We start from the raw sequence: 22,037 nt of genomic DNA on the forward strand, positions 1-22,037 counted from the left end.
CTCAGGTTCCACCAGGTTTTTTTTTGGTTTGTGTCTGACACAACAGCCCTTCTGACTGTCATTCATTTGGAATGGAGCTCCAACAACACTCACCTTACCCGTCATCGGCGGGCACTCGGGGTCGAGTATGACTGTCCTCCTTCTAGGTGCTTGTGGGTATCCTTGTGGGAGGACGCCTGTGCGTGACAGCTTTTTACGTGGAGTGGCTAATGCACCTGCAGCCACCACATGGTCCTTGGCAGGGGGTAGCTAGAGTCCAATGACACGGAGAACCAAGACGAGTGGCGACCACCTTCTGTTGCAGCCTTCATCCACCTTCACTGGCATTATCTTCTGCCAGTTCTGCTGTTGAGGTCTTTGTTGGACCGCGCTTCGTCTGGAACCTCCCCCTTGACCTATCCGCCATGGGTGACCCTAGCAGGAGCCAATCCGGGCAACATAGCTCTTGGCATCATTAGTACATGCAAGCTTCTCCACCACAACAAGGTGGCGATCCAGGAGAGGTCACTTTACCAAAACCCACATAGGAGACACACTGTTACAATAAAACCACGAGTCTCAGGATTGTAACTTGTCTGTTGATCTCGTTCTTTTATTTAAAATGTTAATTTTATGAAAATAGGGGCTAGTTCAAGTGTAACAGATTAATACTGTTTTATTGTGCTTTTTTAACTTATTTGTGAGTTCATAGCCTTTCTAGCGCATCTATTTTTGCACCATCTTTTATGATTGAATGTCCACTGCCCCCTCAGGTGTTGTTTGGAACTGCAGATGGTCAGGTGATAGTGATGGATTGCCACGGGAGAATGCTCGCCCATGTTTTGTTGCACGAGTCTGACGGGATTGTGAGCATGTCGTGGAACTGCCCCAGTTTCCTGGTGGAGGACAGTACAGAGAGCGACACTGACTCGGACGACAATATCCTTCCTTTAGGTGTATACCCGGTCACATCAGTCATTTTGCTGCCTCTATGTCTGCCTGTTTCCTTTGTTAAATATATTGACAAGGCATGCTTATATGTTATGTTTTTATATTCTTTCCAAGTGCGAAGGGTCAAGCCTTTGTTGACCGTCAGCTTTTTATCTGGAGATATCAGTTTAATGAACAACTACGATGACCTTTCCCCTCACATCATCCACTCAGGACTGAAAGGTATGAACTCACATCCTGTAGATGTGAACACATGAAAAACAATTTCATTACAACAAAATCACGTTTTGTTTTTGCTTGTAAATGAGTTGGTGTTGCATTCATAACTGTAATTGTCAAAGGGAATGACTTTCTCTTTTCTTATTAGTGTCATCTGCATAGTGGAATAAATCAGGGATTCTCAAACGTTTGTATTCTGTCCCACCTGTGGAGATGCTTTTTGTCCCAGGACCCACCATTTTTTTTGTGCAGGATTCTATGTAAAACCTTAAAATGAATGAGTGTTAGGCTGGCACATGATGGGGGGAGTTAACCCGTTCTAGCGCTCCCTGCCGATAGTCACCTGTTAGCTCAATATCTAGTTCCTTCTGCCAGTGTGCTTTGATTTTCTGAGTTGAATGATTTTCTAAGCTTAAAGGATCTCATGTAAGAATGATATTCGCCTTTTTGAGCAGGGAGGATAGGGTTTAACATATTTTCCCAAGCGAGTTGGGGTGGAAGAGAAGGAAATGAGGGAAATTGTTTATGTATAAAGTTACGCACTGGACAAAAACTGAACATATTGGAGCGAGGTAAATCATATTTTTGATGTAGATCATGAAAGCAGGGAAATGTGTCATTGTGAAATAAATCTTGAAAACATTGTAGACCTACATCCTTCCACTTAGAAAAGGCAGAGTCAAGGGCTGAGGGAGGGAACAGATGATTGTTGTTGATAGGTCCTAATACAGAGGATGTTTTAAATTTGGATCCATAGTTTTAAAGTAGAAAGTACTATAGGGTTTGAGGTGTAGCGAGATGGTTTTATAGGGACTGATGAAAAGATTAATGCTGGAAGTGAAGACAAGCCACAGGATTGAGCCTTTAATGAGCACCAACTTGATTCCGGCGCAGGAGCCAAAATGATATTTTATGTATATTTGCTGCCCAGTAATAATGGATAAAACTGGGAAGACCTAAGCCACCCATTTCTTTGTTTTGTTGAAGAAGAAATAGTTTGGCTAATTCTGGGGTAATTGCCATAACATGGCTGATTGATTAATTATGAGAAAAAATTTTTTTAGGGAGGAATATAGGGAGACACTGGAAAAGATAAAAACTTCGGGAGAATGTTAATTTTTACTGATTGGATTCTACCAGTTAATGATAGTGTCAGGCCACTCCATCTCTTGAAATCAAGTTTCATTTGATTTAGCAGTGGGGCGAAATTTGCTGTGCGAAGAGAGGAAAGGGAGCGAGTAATTCTAATATGAAGATATTTAAACCTGAATAGGATAAGTGAAATGGGATTGAAGCTTGTCGAATTTGTAGGGCTTTCTCGTTGATGGAAAGCATTCACTCTTACTAAAGTTTAATTTGTACCCAGAAAATGACCCAAAATCCTCAAGGAATGAGACAATTGTTAATGTACATGATTCAGGGTCAGTTAAGTGCACTAATAAATCACCTGCATACAAAGCCACACGGTGCTCAACCCCTCCTCTTCTCACACCTTGCAATAATGGTGAAGTCCGTAGTGCTATGGAAAGTGGTTCAATGGCTATAGCGAAAAGCAGTGGGGATAGGGGGCACCCTATATGAGTTCCTCTGGAGAGATGAAAGAACGGAGACCTTATAGAGTTAGTGTAGACCGAAGCATGTGGTGAGGAATAGAATAAGACAGAGCCATGCAATAAGATTATTACCAAAACCAAATTTGTCAAATACTGTGAATAAATAGCCCCATTCATTTGCTCAAAGGCCTTCTCCACATCTAGGAAGATGACCACTTCTGAATAGTTGAGAATGAATGCCAATTTTTCTGTGAAGCCCGTTTGGTCATCAGAGATGACATTTGGAAGAATTGATTCTAAGCAGACAGCAAACACCTTTGATCTTGACATCTACATTAAGAAGTGAGGTAGGACGAAAGGATCCACAGTTAGCGGGTCCTTGTCTTTCTTAAGTAGAAGGGATATGGATGTTTGACAGTGTCGAAGGTAACTGAACTTTTTCAACTGAGGCTTGGAACATATTAAAGTAAGAGAGGAGAGAGCCTGTCAGCAAACTTATAGAAATCGGTAAAATAACCATCTGGACCCGACATCTTCCCACTCTGCATTGATCTTATAGCTGTTACAATTTCTGCCACACCTACAGACCTCTCCAAATCTGAGGCAAGACCCCCACGATGCTGGAGCCTATTCCAGCAGTCACTGGGCGGCAGGCGGGGACACACCCTGGACAGGCCGCCAGGCCATCACAGGGCACACGCACACACACACACACACACCCATTCATTCCTAGGGACAATTCAGTACCGCCAATTGACATGTCTTTGGACTGTGGGGGGAAACCCACACAGCCACGAGGAGAACATGCAAACTCCACATAGAGGATGACCCAGGACGGCCCCCAAGGTTGGACTACCCCGGGATTCGAACCCAGGACCTTCTTGCTGTGAGCCGACCGTGCTAACCACTGCCCCTCCGTGCCGCCAACAGACAGAATATTAGCTGTAATCAGTTTTGACCAGCTCACCTCGCCCTGTTACAAAGGATTTCCAGATTCAAGATCAAGATTCTTTATTTGTTACGTCTCATTATACAAGAGAGTACAATTCTTGTGTTGGGGCTCCTCAACACTGCAGCAAGAACAGTAATAAAATAGCACCAAACACAGCAAAAAGCAGTAATAATAATAATAAATAGTGTGTGGTGTATGTAAGGTGCTGTGTGTGTGTGTGTGTGTGTGTGTGTGTGTGTGTGTGTGTGTGTGTGTGTGTGTGTGTGTGTGTGTGTGTGTGTGTGTGTGTGTGTGTGTGTGTGTGTGTGAGGGTAGGCCCAGCCTTAATAAATGTGCATATGTGTATGTAGTTGTTTGTATATTTGTGTGTGTGTGTGTGTGTGTGTGTGTGTGTGTGTGTGTGTGTGTGTGTGTGTGTGTGTGTGTGTGTGTGTGTGTGTGTGTGTGTGTGTGGGTGTGTGTGTGTGTGTGTGTGTGTGTGTATATGCGTGTTTAAACTGATGATCCACTGAAGGCCATAGGTCAGTATCAGCCAGTCCGGCACCAGTCTTAGTGTCTTTAATGTTCTTTGTTCAAAAGCCTGGTTGCTTGGTGAAAGAGGCGTTGCTGTGCCTTTTTCACCACATGGCTGGTGTGTTCATCCCAGGTGAGGTCCTCGGTAATGTGGACACTGAGGAACTTGAAGCTCTTGACCCTCTCTACAGCAGTCCCGTTGACGGTGATGGGGTCCAGCCTCCCCTCTCTCTTCCTGGAGTCCACAATCAGCTCCTTGGTTTTGTCGACGTTGAGAGAGAGGTTATTCTGCTGGCACCACTTTGTTAGGTTGTTGACCTTTCTCCTGTACGCCGTCTCGTCATCGTCGGTGATCAGGCCCATCACCGTCGTGTCGTCAGCAAACTTTATCACCAAGTTGGAGCTATATGTGGCCACGCAGTCATGGGTGTACAGGGAGTAGATAGAGGAGGGGACTCAGGACGCAGCCCTGGGGGGCTCCTGTGTCGAGGGTCGGAGGTGCAGAGGTGTTGGAACCCATCCTCACCACCTGGCGTCGGCTCCACAGCAAGTTCAGGATCCAGCTGCACAGGCTGGGGTTGAGTCCTAAGTCCCTGAGCTTGGTGTAGAGTCTGTAGGGGACTATGGTGTGGAATGCTGAGCTGTAGTCTACAAACAGCATTCTCACATAGGAGCTCCTTTTCTCCAGGTGGGTGAGGGCGGGATGGAGTGTAGTGGCTATTGCGTCATCAGTGGATCTGTTTTGTTGGTAGGCAAATTGGTGGAGGTCGAGGGTGGGCGGTAACATTTTCCCTTTTCTTGCGAGTGATGCATTCCTTGACTTGGAAGCAGTGAAAACGCATAATAAAAGGTATCGCCCTCCCGTTTTCGGATGTCAGTGCTTGCCCAAGCCTGTGTGCACGGTCAACGATGGGCGGAGTGGGAAAAACGTCTTTTCCAAACATTTCCACGAGAAACTCTGATATGAGTTTCACCGTGTTGCCTCCTTCCACTTCTTTTTTTTTTAGGAATTCCAATAATTCGCAGGTTTGATCGGCGAGAGCTATTTTCAAGATCATCGGTGTTGGCCTTAAGCTGGGTGTTGTCCAACTCCAGAGCAGCGTATCTTCTTTCCAGGGCCACCGGTCTGTCACTGTGGGCTGATAGTTTGTGCTTGACCTCGTTTAATATTTGACCATGAGAGTCGGCTGTGGCTCGAATCTTGTCCAAAGATGCTGAGATGGGCGAAGGTGCACTTTCAAGTGCTTCTTTTAACACTGAGGTCATTGTTGTAGTTCGTTCCCTCAGCAGAATAGCACGAAGTGGATCTAGGTCGGCGGCTAGCTTGATGTGAGCTTCAATGTCAGACCCCTCACAGGGCTGGCAGCTTCTTGTGGGGTTAGCGTAGCCGCTTCACTTTTGTCTTTTCTGTCTTTCCTTGTCATTTTGTGGGCCATTGCGGGTGATATAGTCTTGTAGTCCAATGTAAAAGTCAAAAATAGGGGTAGAAATTACCAACAGAACTTGAACACTTAAAGAAATAAGTTGTTTGTAGGAGCCTCCCTCACATGCGTCTTGCTCATTGCATTTTTTAACCGGAAGTCCCCAGCACGCATCTCAAACAGGCTCCGAAGTTCTCAGGAAGTCAGAGAGACTATGATCCATGGTCATCAGACAGTCCATAAAGGAATAACAGTTACCATGGGAAGCGAGAAAGAGAGCGACAGAGAGAGAAGGGGACAGACGCACAACATGGGCACACATGCTCACAGACACAAAGAGTAGGTTGGAATGGTGCAATGCCGTCTTTCACTCATTTCACTCCTCTACAGATGTGGAGGTCCAGTGGTGTTCTCAGGGAGACCTCTTGGCAGTCGCTGGCATGGAGAGACTCGGACTTCCTGCTGATTCTGCCTGTGCGTCCGCTATGAGAAACGCCCTGGTTAAGTTTTACAACGTCCAAGGAGAACACATCTACACTTTAGAGACGCCTGCCCAGGTTAGTTCTGTACAGTGGAATAGGTACATGCCAGTGAAGACTTCACTGTCTTGTTGCTAATGAGGCCGCTCATAGAAAAAATCACATCAGAATATTACTGTACATACATAGTGAATTAAATCAAATGTTAGTTGGTTTGATAAGGCCATTACCACCTTTCATATTCTGTTAAAAAAACAAAAAACAAAAACAAACCTATCTTTGGACCAGCAGATAATGCTGGATCCACCAAAACTGAAGAAATTAAAGATAAGCCCTGTAGACAGAAATGACCTTCAGGATTACAATTTATTCAACTGAAATCATCCAGTAACACAAGAGTTCAAAGACCACAAATGCCTAACCAGTGGTTGTTTAGTATTGTTTATTTTTAAAAACACTTCTCTTTCAAAGAGAATTCACCAAAACCACCGATGTTGACAAAATATTGTAAGTATTTTTAATATATTTCTTTAAATTTATGTCTTTCAAAGACCCACGCTGAATACCATCGATGAACAGCCGGTGTTTGTCAGCTATTTATTAAGTATCTGTCTTTATCAATGGCTGTTTCTCAGCGACCCATCACCACCATCTGTTGGGGTCACAGAGACTCACGTCTGTTCCTGGCGTGTGGCCCAGCGCTCTATGTGGTGCGAGTTGAACACCGGGTGGCGAGCCTGCAGCTGCTGTGCCAGCAGGGCATCGCCAGCGCCCTGCGGGAGGAAAGAGACGTGGGGAAGCTCAACATGCCCTCCCTGCTCTGTTCCTACGTCACCACGGCCTTCATACCCACCATCAAGGTAAACTTGTCTCTTCTCGGGATGATACAGGAATAGACGTAGGTTACTGCATGGTTTTTGTTTTTTATCATCGCCTCAACCTGAAGACACCTACTGTGAAACTCCTAGCAATCAAGCCTCATATACACCTGGTACTAAAGGAAAAGTAAACTCATGGTAAATATAGTTAGGAAGATATTGCAGTGAATTCGGGGGGCAACCACAGGAACTACCGCAGCCGGGACGCGACTCTTTAGCTCCCGCATGGCGGGAGACATCGCTGACCGCTCGACTAAAGGGGTCGGACCCGTTAGTCGAGGGCCAACGTGTCTTCTTATCCATGCACGTTACACTATCCCCCTCCTTCGGGAAGCTCGCCCCGCGCTTCAGCATATCCGCTCCCTCACGCCTCTGGGCGCACGCGCTTCCGAGGACCTCACGGTCTCACCGTCCCACTTCTAACACCGATGTAGCGAATCAGGGGGGCAGTCCGGGAGACCGTCGCCACAGCCGGGACACGAACCCGTATCTCCCACACCGCAAGCGACAACGTTAACCAGTCGACTAAAGGGTCCGACCCGTTAGTCCAGGACCGACGTGTCTCCTTATCCATGCACGTTACGCTATATTATCATAAACAGAGGGCGCCGCGGACGGTAGCCTCGGTTCTGCGCTCTCTTGTACTTTTTCTGTTTTTGTTTGTTTAGTTTCCAGCGCCCACTCACTGATCACACACAGGAGGGAGGACCTTTTAGGCCTCCACCTGTCCACGGGAAAAACTGAGCAGACTTTTTTACCGACTTTAACGGAACGTTTTAATGAAAGTCTTGTCAAACCTTTGGCAAGGGCGGCTCTTTGTGGACTACGATGAAGATGAACCGTGCTACCAACTCACCTGGTGAATATCCGTTCTCTGGCCAAGAAGATGGACGAAATCCTACTCATAAACGGAAAAAACGCGGACTTTTCCAGATCTGCCGCCCTATGCCTCACTGAAACCTGGCTTAGTGAGCACATAACAGACAGTACACTTCATCTGCCACAGTTCCTCCTCCTCCTCCTCCTCCTCCGAACCGCAAAACTGAGCTATCGGGGAAAAAAACAGGGTGGCAGCATACGCTTCTACACAATCAAATGTTGGTGTACGGATGTCACAGTGTTGAAGAAAGCATGCAGCCCTCGCTTAGAGACCATTTTCATTGAATGTAAACCAGTCTATTCACTGTCGGAATTTTCATCATTTATTCTGGTCGGTGTCTATATCCCTCCCCAGGCGTTTGTTAAAGTGCTGTCAAGACACCTACTAGTACTTTCAGCGGCTCCTGTGGATTAAACACTTTCTGACAGACAGGAGGCAGCAGGTGAGGCTGGGGAAAATCCCACCCAGCCCCCGGACAATTAGCATTGGTGCCCCCCAGGGATGTGTACTCTCTCTTCTACTCTTCTCCCGCTACACCAATGACTGCACCTGAGGAGACCCACATGTTAAAACTCCTGAAGTTTGCGGATGACACAATCATCATTGGCCTTATCCGGGATGGTGACGAGTCTGCATATACGTAGATGCAAGATTGATCAGCTGGCCCTCTGGTGTGGCCATAACAACTTGGAGCTGAACGCGCTCAAAACTGTGGAGATGACAGTGGACTTCAGGAGAAGCCCCCCAACACTGCACCCCCCTCACCAAACTCAACAGCACAGTGTCTGTGGTGAAAACCTACAGATTTATGGGTTCCACAATCTCTCAGGACCCAAGGTGGCATCCAACATAGACACAATCATCAAAAAGGCCCAGCAGAGGATGTACTTTCTCCACCAGCTCAAGAAATTCAACCTGCCTCAGGAACTGTTTATTCAGCTCTATACTGCAATAATCCAGTCTGTCCTCTGCACATCCACCATTGTCTGGTTTGGATCAGCCACCAAGCAGGACAGGGAGAGACTACAACGGACGGTTAGGTCTGCAGAGAAAATCACTGATGCCAACCTGCCCTCCATTCAGGACTTATACACCTCCAGAGCCAGGAAAAGGGCAGGCAACATCACTGCAGCCCCATCAAACCATGCACAGTAAAATCCTGAGTTAAATTAACACTCAGTGTTTTACTGTGTGGTCACAACCTGTTCAAATGCGTCCCCTCTGGTAGATGCTACACAGCACTGTACACCAAAACAACCCGGATATAAAAACAGTTTCTTTCCGCGGGCAGTCATGCAAATGAACACTTAACATTGTCAAATAAATCAACAACAACAACTTAGTTTTGTTTTACACCTTAAAATTGTCCAAGGAAGCAGCATTGCGGATCTCTGCTGGAATAGAGTTCCAAAGGGTGGGGGCTGCCACACTAAAGGCTGTATCCCTAAAGGTCCACAGGCTGGTGTGGAGGATGGAATGCAGGCCCGTGTCTGCAGACCGCGTATGCCGAGATGGAATATAGGGGTTGAGGAGGTCTGATAGGTACTGGGGGGTAAGGGCATCGAGGGATTTATAGGTGAGGACGAGGATTTTATAAGAAATGTGTGATTTGACTGGGAGCCAGTGAAGGTGGACAAAGGTGGGAGTGATGTGTTGCCAGGGCTTAGTATGGGTGAGCACCCTGGCAGCTGAATTCTGCACATACAGAAAGAAGCTCGTCTAGGGGTTTGCTAGGTACCCCAGACATGACTCCATTGCAATAATCCAGATGGGAGTTGATGAAAACGTGAATGAGAGTCTCTGCCACGGAGTCTGAGAGTAATGGTCGGTGTCTGTCGATGTATTTGAAGTGAAAGAAATCAGATTTGGTGACAGATTTGATGTGTGACTATAATGACAGGGTAGAGTCTAGAATGACACCAAGGTTACGGACTTCTGGGGATGGGCACATGGAGCAGCCATTCACGTTGAGGAGCAGATCTCCAACCTTCTGCAGCAGCTCCTTGGAAGGCACAACCATGAGCTCAGTCTTATTGGTATTTAGCTTGAGTAGATTTGATGACATCCAGATTTTTATTTGGTGGAGGCAGCTAACAAGGGATTGTGGGGGGAGCTGAGAGGATGGTCTAGTGCTGAGAGAGAGAAAGCTGCATGTCATCAGTGTCGCAATGGAAACTTTAACCATGGTGGCAGATGATCTGACCAAGGGGGAACATGTAAGTTGTAAAGAGGAGGAGTCCAAGCATGGAGCCTTGTGGAACACCTTGGTTGACTGGGGCTAGGGTGGAACTGGAGTCTCTGGTAGTGACAAACTGTTTCCTGTTGGTGAGATATAACTGGAACCTGGAGAGAGCTACACCAGTGAGGCCTAGGTATTCATTCAGATAAGCGGTTGAGGAGAATAGTGTGGGAAACAGTGTCAATGGCTGCAGAGAGGCCCAGGAGGATGTGAATACTGATGTGGTTGGAATCAGCAGCCACGAGGAGGTCATTGGTGATTTTGATAAGGGCAGTCGCCATCCTCTGGTGTGCTCTGAAGCAGTGGTGGCTGGCCAGTACGGGGCGCTGGGGCGCCGCCACCTTCAAATATCAAGAAATTGAAATCTACTTAAACATGTTAAATATAATTTAGTTGTATAATGCAAATAATTATGAAATAAAAGTGTTTTTAGTCTGTGAGCGCCTGTCAGCAGCATTAAATATTGGTTCAAATGGTATTTGGTTGATTTCTGTCTGAATACATATACTTCCTGGGTGAGGGGCGCCAGCCAAATGATACCTTATGTAAGCCCTCAAACTTTGGGTGACCTGAGGCTGCTGTCTAATTGGTTTCTTCAGATTTCCCATGGAGCGCAGTTCTGTGCGCCTCAGACACTCCCAATTTTATTGGCAGCGAATTGATATTGTTTTCATGTTTTTTTATCTATTGTGATTGGACAATTCTCGTGGCTGTCAATCATATTCACACCCACCACAACACCTCATCTCAACTGTCAGTCATCCACCGTCTACGAACCCTGATAAAATCTATAGCCTACATTGTCCTTCTTAATAATTCTGTGACTGTGTAGACATTAAAGCAGCTGTCACGTGTGCTGCGCCAAAGTAAATTATACCCCCCCCCCAAATTTTTTTTTAGCACCAGCCGCCACTGCTCTGAAGCCAGATCGGAGTGGTTCATAGAGCTCATGGTTGGACATGTGCTGATGGAGCTGGGCAGCAACTACTCTTTCCAGGTTGGAGATCGGTCAGTAGTTAGTGAGGTCATCTGGGTCCAGGTCTGGCTTTTTGAGGATGGGGGTATGTGCATTTTAACTTCTGGAGTGATTCTGAATTGCTGGTTCATCTAGAATAAAGTAGTATCATCTTTCTTGCTTAACAAGTTGTTATTAGTCTTATTCCAGCTGCTTGAGTATTAGTCCTTTTCTCTATGCATCGGCTGCTGGTTCCTAGTGGGATCTTATTCTAGCTGTAGCTGTCTTATTCTAGCTGTAGCTGCTTTTTTTCACCTAGTGTGTCCTTAAATATTTCTTGTTGCCTAGCTGTTTTGACTTAGTTATCCTTTTAGCTTGTAAGTATATTCCTTGGTAACTTGCTGTTTGCAGTTTTAATAGTATTGTGTGAGGCTTGATAGGGTTTTACATAAGTGACCAGTTTCTGGGCGATAGGCCTATTTTCAGTGTACCTCTTTGGCCAATTGGGTCTTAAGTGACCAGGGTTTGGCCTACACTCCTGGCAGACAATTAGCAATCAGTGTTCTTTAAATCACTGCTGCTACAAGCCAAGGGTAAACAGGTCTAGGTTGAACAAAGGCTAGAGTGAACAAAGACAAGTGCGACTTTTTTTTCAAGCCAAGACTTCGTCAAGCATGGACTGCTCTTTTTAGATTCGGTCAGTCATATGTATTTTGTGTACCTAGTATAGACTGTGTTTCCTTCGCATTCCTGTCCTTTCCTCTTCCCCAGGCTTGCATAGCCACTGAGTCACTCCTAGGTGCTGTGACCCTACCAATCTCATCTATCCCACTCTCTCCACTCACGTTGAGCAAGTGGTGACGGGAGGGCTCTGGAATTGCCAGTCTGCGGTGCTGAAAGCTGAGTTTATCTCAGGCTACGCATCCTTGCTCTCTCTCAACTTTCTTGCTCTAACTGAGACCTGGATCATGCCAGAAAACACTACCACACCCGCAGCTCTGTCTGATGTGTACTCTTTTTCTCACACTCCCAGAGCTGGGAGGCGGGGTGGTGGTACTGGTCTGCTGATCTCCCTGAAATGGAAATACTCTCTTGTTGCCATTCCACAATTTTCTCCGCCCTCTTTTGAATTTCATGCTGTTACTGTCTCTTATCCACCATTGTGGTTGAGTACCACCCACCAGGCCCCCTTGGTGAGTTTCTGGAGGAGCTTGACACACTTGTCTCGCACTTCCCTGATGATGACTCTGCACTTATCCTTCTCGGTGACTTCAACATCCACACTAACAAGCTAGATCCTCTTCTCTCTTTCCTCTCCTCCTTTGACCTTCACCTCTCACCCGCTCCTCCTACCCACAAGGCCAGCAACTAGCTGGACCTTATCTTTACTAGACACTGTCCTATTTCCAATCTCTCTGTTACTCCCCTCCAGCTCTCTGACCACTATTTCATGTCCTACTCTCTCTCCCTCTCTTCTCCCCCCTCAGCCCCTTCCTCTACCCACATGGTTTCCATCCGTAGACACCGCCGCTCTCTCTCTGCCACTGATCTTTCTTCCTCTGTTACCTCTATCCTCCCTACACCTGAATCTTTCTCTCTCCTACCCCCTGACACTGCTACTGATCTTCTTCTCTCTACCCTCTCCTCTTCTCTGGACAATCTCTGTCCCCTCACCTCCAGGTCTGCACGCCCAGCTCCACCTGCCCCTTGGCTGTCCAACTCTGTACGTACTGACAGACGGAGCCTAAGGGTGGCAGAGCGCAAATGGAGAAAAGGCCAACTCCCCGAGGACCTTGTCAACTTCCAATCTCTTCTTTCTACTTTCTCCTCCTCCCTTTCTGCTGCTAAGGCTCCTTTCTATCACTCTAAAATCCTATCCTCTGCCTCTAATCCTAAGAAACTCTTTGAAACCTTCTCTACACGTCTTCGGCCCCCACCACCTCCTCTTACTTCCTCCCTTCTCCCTGATGACTTCGCTAACTTCTTTGACAAGAAGGTAAACGACATCAGATCCTCTTTTTCTCACCACCTGGTTAGTGCTGCTTGCACTAGCCCGCCCTCTGCATCCTCCTTCACCTCTCCACGTCCCACCCTATCCCACCTTGCTCCCCTCTCCCCCGACGAGGTCCTCAACCTCATCACATCCAGTCGCCCCACCACATGCTCCCTTGACCCGGTCCCCTCCCTTCTTCTTCAGTCTATAGCACCTGAACTCCTTCCCTTTCTAACCCACCTCATCAACACCTCCCTCCAGGCAGGATGCTTTCCATCTGCTTTCAAGACTGCTAGAGTCACCCCCCCCCCCTTCTCAAGAAACTATAACTTAATGCCTCTGACGTCAAAAACTACAGACCAGTTTCCCTTCTACCCTTTCTATCCAAAACTTTCAAACGTGCTGTCTTTAACCAACTTTCTTTGTACCTCCACCAGAACAACCTCCTGGACCCCAACCAGTCTGGGTTCAGGGTGGGTCATTGACAGAGACGGCCCTCCTTGCAGTGACAGAATCGCTGCACTCTGCGAGAGCAAACTCTCCTCTGTCCTGATACTCCTGGACCTGTCAGCTGCGTTCGACACAGTGAACCACCAGATCCTCCTCTCTACCCTTGAGGGGCTGGGTGTCACAGGCTCTGCACTCTCAATGTTTACATCCTACCTGACGGGTCGCTCCTACCAGGTGACATGGAGGGGATCTGTGTCGGAGCCTCGCAGACTGACTACAGGTGTTCCACAGGGTTCGGTTCTGGGTCCTCTCCTTTTCTCCCTGTACACGACATCCCTGGGTTCTGTTATTCGCTTGCATGACTTCTCTTACCATTGTTATGCCGATGACACCCAGCTGATCTTGTCCTTTCCTCCCTCTGACACACAAGTAGGGACATGCATTGCTGCATGCTTGACTGACATCTCGGAGTGGATGGCGACACACCACCTGAAGCTCAATCTGGACAAGACAGAGCTGATGTTCCTCCCGGGGAAAGGTTGTCCGCACCGAGACCTGGCCATCACCATTGACAACACCGTGGTGATGCCAACTCGGACTGCAAGGAATCTGGGTGTGATCCTGGACGACCAACGGCCGTTTGCTGCAAACGTTGCATCGGTTGCTCGCTCCTGCAGATTTCTCCTCTATAACATCAGGAGGATTCACCCATTCCTCACCAACAAGACGGCACAGGTGCTCATCCAGGCTCTGGTCATCTCCCGGTTGGACTACGGTAACTCCCTCCTTGCTGGCGCCCCGGCATCGGCCATCAGACCTCTGGAGCTTGTTCAGAAAGCTGCAGCCCGTCTGCTTTTCAACCGCCCTAAGTTCTCCCACACAACTACCCTCTCATGTCCCTACACTGGCTCCCAGGAGCTGCTCACATCCAGTTTAAGACTCTGGTGCTAGCCTACAGGGCAGTGAAAGGAACAGCTCTTTCCTACCTCCAGGCCATGGTAAAGCCCTACACCCCCGCCCGACCACTTCGCTCTGCTGCCTCGGGATGCTTGGTTGCCCCGTCGCTCAGAGGCCCCTGCTGCCAATCGACCTGGTCACGGCTCTTTTCTGTCCTGGCCCACAGTGGTGGAATGAACTCCCCACTGATGTCAGGACAGCGGAGTCGCTGCCCATCTTTCGGTGCAGGTTGAAAACTCACCTCTTCAAGAACTACTACACTGTTACTTGTTCTTAGCACTTATTGTATTCACTCACTTAAAAAAACAAATACAAAAAATAAATCTCTTTCTTGCACTTTTACTTTAGCACTGGTTTTGCTCTTAGATGCTTGTTTAGATCCACTTTTGACCTCTGATGACTAGTAGTTCTCCGGACTCCTACGTTAAATGCAGTTATTGTAAGTTGCTTTGGATAAAAGTGTCAGTTAAATGACTGTAATGTAAATGTAATGTAATGGGTTACTGCAGCCATTTTGAAGCTGGAGGGTACCATGCCAGATTCCAATGAGGAGTTGATAATGTCCACAATTATGGGGCACAGGGTAGGTAAACATGCCTTGACTAGGACAGTGGTATGGGGGCCGGGAAGAGCTGGAAGCCTTGGCCATGGTGACCAACTTAGCAACTTGAGGAGCATCCACAGGGGAGAAAGAGGAGAGGTAGCACTTAGATAGGCACACAGCGGGGGGAGCAACATCCTGCAACTGAGAAGCATGCAGTGGGGAGGGGGCAGGTACCAGAATCTGCTGATTTATAGAATCCACTTTGGCCTGGAAGAAGTCCAGGAACTTGGGAGTAGAGGTCAGGGGCACCTGAAGGATGGGGGCATCAAGGGGGCGAAGTAGTTGGTTGATCCTGGGGTGATTTTGCTGGTTGCCAATGATAGTCAAGTAGTAATGCATTTTGGCCTAGGAGAGAGCTTCTTTATAGGTCTTCACGTGATCTTTAAAGGCCTCGAGGTGGACGGTGAGAGGCCAGACCTTTTATAGAGCCTCTCCAGTCGACGACCAGTGGCCTTTATGATGCTGAGTTTGGTGGTGAACCAGAGAGCAGGGTGGGAGAAGGAGACAGACCGGGTTTTGAGGAGGGCAGGAGAGTCGAGGCTGAGACAAGTCTGCGTTGTAGTGGGCTACCAGGCCATCCCTCGTAGTGTCGGGGGGGAGGGGGAATCTGAGGCTAGATTGGACAAGAGTCTGGGGGAAGTACTGTCAGCGAGGCAGTTTGGAGTGATGTGGCGGCTGAGGTTCGGATGTTCCAATACAAGTATTTTATGAATGCCATATCAGCAGCAGAGGTGCAGCAGCTAGCTACTGAAGCCGGTAGCCAGAGAGGAGGCACTCTGCCCTGAACCGTAGCAGCAGCGCAGTAGTGAAGCCAAAACAGGATGACGGGTCCAAAAGGGAGGTTGGGGATACTCCTGAGATAATGGCATAGAATAGTCCGGTCGGGGTGTACCAGAGGAGATAATCTACGGTTTGTTGAGTACGCCAGTGGATCTCTAGCATGCTAGCAGGCTAACAGGTGGTCAGTGGAGTAGGTGAGTAAACAAGCTGCAGGTGTACAACGATCAACTGTTGGCAACACAAAAACTAAAAAATGTTGGGATAAAATAGGATGTGATAGACAGCCAACCATCCGTAACAATCCACAATAGACCCTACGTGCAGAGAAAAGCACAAATCTATTCAGGTTGAGAGGCGGCGACATACATGCCAGCGTCCTCTCACTCTGACAGTCTGCTTCTGTCAAGCAGCTAAGCAATCCTTGCCTCCTGCTTCTCCCCTCCCGCCAGCTCTGCTCAGCTCCTACGGAGTGCCAAAACTAAACAGCACTCCATTTTGTATATACTGTACTGTACATTGTACGTATACTGGTATGCTGTCATGTACATCTACCTCAGGCATGTATGTAAGTAGACTGCTAACATCTATTTCAGCATCTCTGATATATTCTCTGCACCATTGCACTTTATCACCTCTTATTTCACCTGTATAAGTCAATCCTTGTGTATATATCTGAAGATTGTTGTGTTGTAGTGTTGTTATTCTATGTTAAGTACACTGAGAGAGCCACGAAACCAGAGTCAAATTCCATGTGGGTGCACACCTAAATGGCCAATAAACGTGATTCTGATTATTATGATATAAACTAATGATTAATAAAGAGCTCATCCAACTCAGATCTGTGTCTCTGAGAGTCAGTTTTAGATCAGAATGTCCTCATCATGGAGGATTTTATGTAAACTATGTGAAGGTGTCAGAGAAATCCCCCGAATGTCTTGCGTTAATGATCTGACTTCAGTAAGACTGGGAGCACTGTGATGGTAGCTCATTACATCAAGCATTTTGTTGTTGTTGTTTTCTTTAAAGGAAACTGTCAGTCTAATTCATACTGGCTGCCTTCCCAGTCTCACTATCCACCATCTGGTTTGTGGAAGTTGGTTTGGGCTTTGTGCTTTGTCTCTTCTGTATTGAAGAGTGACACCAGTGGGGTTTCTCAGTATAGAGTGTGTGACGGCACCAACCAAACCAATGTTTTCATGAGTATATGCAAAAACCTTAAAATCAGACTATAGTTTCTGTTATACACGTCATCTTCCTCCGTAGAAGAAGACGGATATGTGTATTATGGAAAAAGTTTCAAAGTATGATCTGATTTTTATGGTTTTGCGTATACTTATGAAAATGTTGGTCAAGGAAATCTTTTAACACTAGGCTAACAAGTAAAACTTATTAGCGATCAACTTGGGAGAAGGTGTATTTCTTTTCTTTTGAGAGGAGCTGCTATTTATTGATCCTGGTAGACATCCAGCAGTTGAGCTAAGCTAGGCTAAATTCACCATTCAACTTGTGTTCATACTGCATGCAGACATAAAATAGAAATCCACGAGTTTGTCTGACTCTGTGTACATTGGACACATAGTAGAAACCCTAGAAACTGAACTATCCCTTTAAGCGACCACCAGATCTAATTTAACTCTGTTCACTTTAATCTAGCCTCCAATTCCAGACCCCAACAACATCCGTGACTTTGTCAGTTACCCTACGGCAGGAAACGAGAGGCTCCACTGCACCATGAAGCGTGCAGAAGACAACCCCGAGGCAGGGGGGCCCTGCTACACTCTCTACCTGGAGCACCTGGGGGGTCTCGTACCCATCCTGAAGGGACGGCGCATCAGCAAACTACGGCCAGAGTTCATCATCATGGACCCAAAAACAGACAGCAAAGCCGGTGGGTGATTTAGAAGTATAAGCGCCAAGTGAGGCCAGAAAAAAGAGGAGAAATTTTGAATTATGAAATTTTGTCAAGTGTGATTATTCCTCACACCTCAGCAGCCATTTTTCACATGACTCCCACAATCTTGTTCTTGTTATTAGAAAGTAGGACATATCATCAGCACAAATGCACCCGGGGACTGAATCTGACGGACAGGATCGGGTGTTCTTGTGGTAATGATCTTTATGAGTGGACCCTGATGTCCACATGAGATTAGTCACCAAGAGAAAGAAGCAAGCCGCCTGACTCTCAAATCCACTTTTTGCTCTTTGTAACTGATTTTCTTCTTCTTTTTTACTATTCAGAGGAAGTGTGTGTGAATCCGATGGTCTCCTACACAGACAGCTGTAACTGTTCGGACTCCAGTGACATTGAGCTGAGTGACGAGTGGGTCGGCAAAAAGTCTCCCAAATTATCAAGAGGAAACCGATCACCCAAACTCTCCAGGTCAGTGTGGTTTATGATTATGTCACCCCATTCATTCAAGTCATCCACATCCAGGTCAAACTGGCTTTCAAATGATTGTTGGCATTTGTTTTAAATCATGATGGGGACAAAAGTGTGTGTGTGTGTGTGTGTGTGTGTGTGTGTGTGTGTGTTGTGTGTATATGGACGGATACTGTGATGGATACAAATATTAAATTTGTCATTTCAAAGAATGAACATGGAATCGAGGAAGTCTCCCAAAGTGTCGCGGGCTAACCCAGAAGGCTCTCGCTCTCCCCGTTTGCCCATGAAGAAGCCTCCAGCCCGCTCCCCCAGCCTGACCCGCCGCGAGTTCTCCATGGATGGAATCACTGAGGTAGTAGCACACCGGCCACCCACGAGTCTCTCCGAGTTAATAACGGTCATTAATGATCATAATAATATGAGGCTTATTAATGATCATAATAATAATAACAGGGTTGAAGCATGTGCAGCACGAGGGAGGTGTGTTGCGACATGTCTCTTCCACCTCCGTCACAACACACCTCCCGCCATGTTCAGGTCCGATAGCGGCACACGGTCTCGCGCCCACGTGAGTCTTCTTAAGGTATCCCTGTCTTACTGACATGGAGAGTTTTAGGTGAAGAGGCATACCGTGTAGCCCATCAGCGGCTGACCTGACATATTAACACTTCTCATGAAATAACGACCCGACCAGGTTGTTCTGAACACCGACTTCACGTTTCAAACCATGAAGCAAAACCACATCAAACTCGCTAATGAACGAGCTAGACACTTGATCGGCATTACCGCAGGCTTTATTTGGGCTTTGTTGGAATGTTGTTTGGTAATGAGTGTTATTGATCAAAATAAATTAATACATTAATTTAAAATAATTTATAGATCAATTTATTTTATACCTTTTATATAAATCCATCCATCCATCCATTACCCAAACCACTTACCCTGCTCTCAGGGTCGCGGGGATTTTATTATACTATAATATATTATATATTATTATATCAAATATATATTTATTTTCTAAATTTATAAATAATTTATAAAATAAAATAAAAATAATTTAAAATAAACTAATGAATAAATAAATAAATGATTAAAAATAAACTAATGTTACAATGTTGTTAAAACAAGAGTGCTGAGGAAAGTGTTGTGTGTATCACAGAGGGAACATAATGATCCTTATAGAAACATAAAGTGTATATTAGTTCCTCCTGTGCTAATCACGTAGCCTCCAAATGTAGCTCAGCTCTTCATTGTTGCTTCAATCTCTTTGTCACAGTTGTCAGTTACTGATCTGAATTACAAACCTGTCTTTCTATCCATCTGTCATTTGTTTTTGTCTCACAGCATAATTACCTGGCTCAGGTAACATCCAACATCTGGGGAACAAAGTTCAAAATTGTTGGGCTCGCATCTTTCCTGCCAGCAAATCTCGGTGCAGGTAAATGGAAATAAAGCCAAATATGAGACCTTACAAGGACCAAATGGGAATGTCTGACAAATGTTCCTCTTTATCTTTCTGTTCTAGTCATCTACAAGACCAGTTTGCTTCATCTGCAACCAAGGCAGATGACTATCTACCTTCCAGAGGTGCGAAAGATTTCACTCGATTTCATGAGCCTGCCTGTTTTCAACCCCAGTGTCTTCAGCGAGGATGAGGATGACCTGCCAGGTATCAATGAATGAAGTAATATAAACACTATTTTTTGGGCCTACATTTATGTTTGTGAAGTTTCAAGGGGTCATCAGTCTTTTCAATGTGCAGAGGTTTACCTTTCTATGTTCTGACTAAATAAATGCAAAATAAACTCTTACAAAATAGGCAGATTTTTAACAAACAAGTTGTTAAAAAAAATCCCAATTATTTGCAGGGCACTCAGCTGACTGTAGTCAACATTTTTGATTTGGCTAAAATTCCATCAGTAATGACTTTTCTTTTTCTAGTTATAATGCAATACAATTTTTATCGAGTAGAAAGTTCATTATAACACAGAATACTGAGAAATTAAGAGATATTGATCTACAAGGTACCCAGCTCGTTGTATTCAACATTTTGAACATGCCTAACTCCCACGAGTTCTTAAGCATCTATATTCTCTGTTTTCTTTAAGTGATGGGTCCATCAGGAGTTGGTGGAGACAATCCTCCCTGCACAGTCAATATCCCCATCGCTCCCATCCACAGCCCGGCTCAGGCCATGTCTCCTACACAGAGCATTGGCTTGGTCCAGTCCCTGTTAGCCAATCAGAATATCCAGCTCGATGTCCTGACCAATCCCACAGCCACAGCGGCAGCAGCTGCAGTGGCATCTGCAGCTACCGTCCCGGTTGCAGAAAGAAGCCAGGATCCAGTGGCAGCACCATACCCAGTTCCTGCAAGATACTCTAACCCAGGACAGGTGATCTTCAATGGCCTGGAGATGAGTCCTCTCCTTCCTGGTACCCTACCTCCTCCTCCACCGCCACCCCACCATCTCCCACCCCATCCTCACCCACAGCGCTCTCACTCACAGCCGCTGCATCAACAGCCATTAAAGCAACTGCAGCAGTTACACGCACAACAGCAACAGAAACAGCAACATCAGCAGCTACAACAGCAGCCACATCATTATCATCAGCAGCAGCAGCAACAGCAAACACAGGCACAACAACAACAACAGCTACAGCAACAACAGCTACAGCAACAACAGCTACAGCAACTACATTCCCACCAATCAATTCACCAACAACAACATCATTTGCAACAACAACAGGCCCAGCAACACCAACAAATGCATCAAAACCAGCAGCAGATACTGAATCCACAGCAGCAGCTCCAAGAGATGAGGCAGCAGCAGCAGGAGCTCCGCCAGCAGCAGCAGCAGATCCAGAGACAGCAGGAGCAAATCCAGAGGCAGCGCCAGCAGATGCAACAGCAGCTGAAGATGCAGATGTCCCTGCCCCCTCCTCCATCCGGCTACCCGACCATCTCCTTGCAACAGCTCCACCTCCTGCCTCAGATCCCACCCCCAGCTGCCACGGTGGAAACCAGGCTGGAGAGGGTGGAGCATGGGTACACTCTGAAGCCGAGTCTGCCCCGAACTTTGCCTCCATCATTTGTGGATAGTGAAGGGTCTGTGGAGATTCAGATGAGGAAGGTGAACCCTCCTCCTCCATACCCTGGTACTGCAGTGTCCGCAACTGGAACGGGGGCCTCAGCTTCTGCCATCCCTCAAACCCTCATCACCAACTGTGACAGCCCCAGCATCCTGGCACCAGAGCCCTGCCTGAAGAAGGAGGAATTCCTGCTCCACCCGGTTACTTTACAGTACCAGACACCTTTGGGATATGAGAGGATCACCACCTTTGACAGCAGCGGTAATGTGGAGGAGGTTTGTCGGCCGCGTCGACGTCTCATTCGTAACCAAAACACCTACACCATTCAAGGCATCAGTGGTTCTGCAACCCTTAAAGTAACCTCGTCTGAGAGTAAGAAGATACAGCTTCCTTACAGCTCTGCAACTTTAAGCCGTCTGTCTGTCCCCCGGTATACTATACCCAGTGGAGACCCTCCCCCTTACCCGGATCCGGCCAATCAGGTCACTGCAACACTTCCCCCTCCTCAGAGAATTGACAACAGTCTGATTCATGCCACCCTGAGACGAGAGCGCAGGGATATAGGCCTTAAAGTACCACAGATGATTGAGAGTTCAAGAACCTTGCCCACCAAATCGAAGATGAACAGTGCGCTGGCACTCTCCTACCAGCAGAGGGTCCCCACTGCACTGTACACATGCACCCAGTGCAGCAGTAACAGCAGTAGCACCAGTGTGAGCGTCAGCGGTGGGGGAACTGGTAGTAGCGGCATTGCAGGAG

The 22,037-nt window shown here is 46.8% G+C and overlaps 1 protein-coding gene across 1 annotated transcript in view; it reads left to right on the forward strand.

Moving 5' to 3' along the window:
* The window catches only part of LOC130126669 (tubby-related protein 4-like), a 36,623-nt gene that overhangs the window by 8,323 nt on the left and 6,263 nt on the right, over positions 1-22,037 (forward strand). The window contains exons 5-15 of the mRNA XM_056296280.1: positions 753-944; positions 1,008-1,152; positions 5,979-6,145; positions 6,703-6,927; positions 17,457-17,691; positions 18,042-18,183; positions 18,394-18,538; positions 19,531-19,624; positions 19,712-19,855; positions 20,295-20,737; positions 20,936-21,989. Of these exons, the coding sequence (XP_056152255.1) occupies positions 753-944; positions 1,008-1,152; positions 5,979-6,145; positions 6,703-6,927; positions 17,457-17,691; positions 18,042-18,183; positions 18,394-18,538; positions 19,531-19,624; positions 19,712-19,855; positions 20,295-20,737; positions 20,936-21,989 (2,986 nt within the window). The remainder of the gene's footprint in view (positions 1-752; positions 945-1,007; positions 1,153-5,978; positions 6,146-6,702; positions 6,928-17,456; positions 17,692-18,041; positions 18,184-18,393; positions 18,539-19,530; positions 19,625-19,711; positions 19,856-20,294; positions 20,738-20,935; positions 21,990-22,037) is intronic.

This window comes from Lampris incognitus, chromosome 16 (genome assembly GCF_029633865.1).
Source record: "Lampris incognitus isolate fLamInc1 chromosome 16, fLamInc1.hap2, whole genome shotgun sequence".
NCBI lineage: Eukaryota > Metazoa > Chordata > Actinopteri > Lampriformes > Lampridae > Lampris > Lampris incognitus.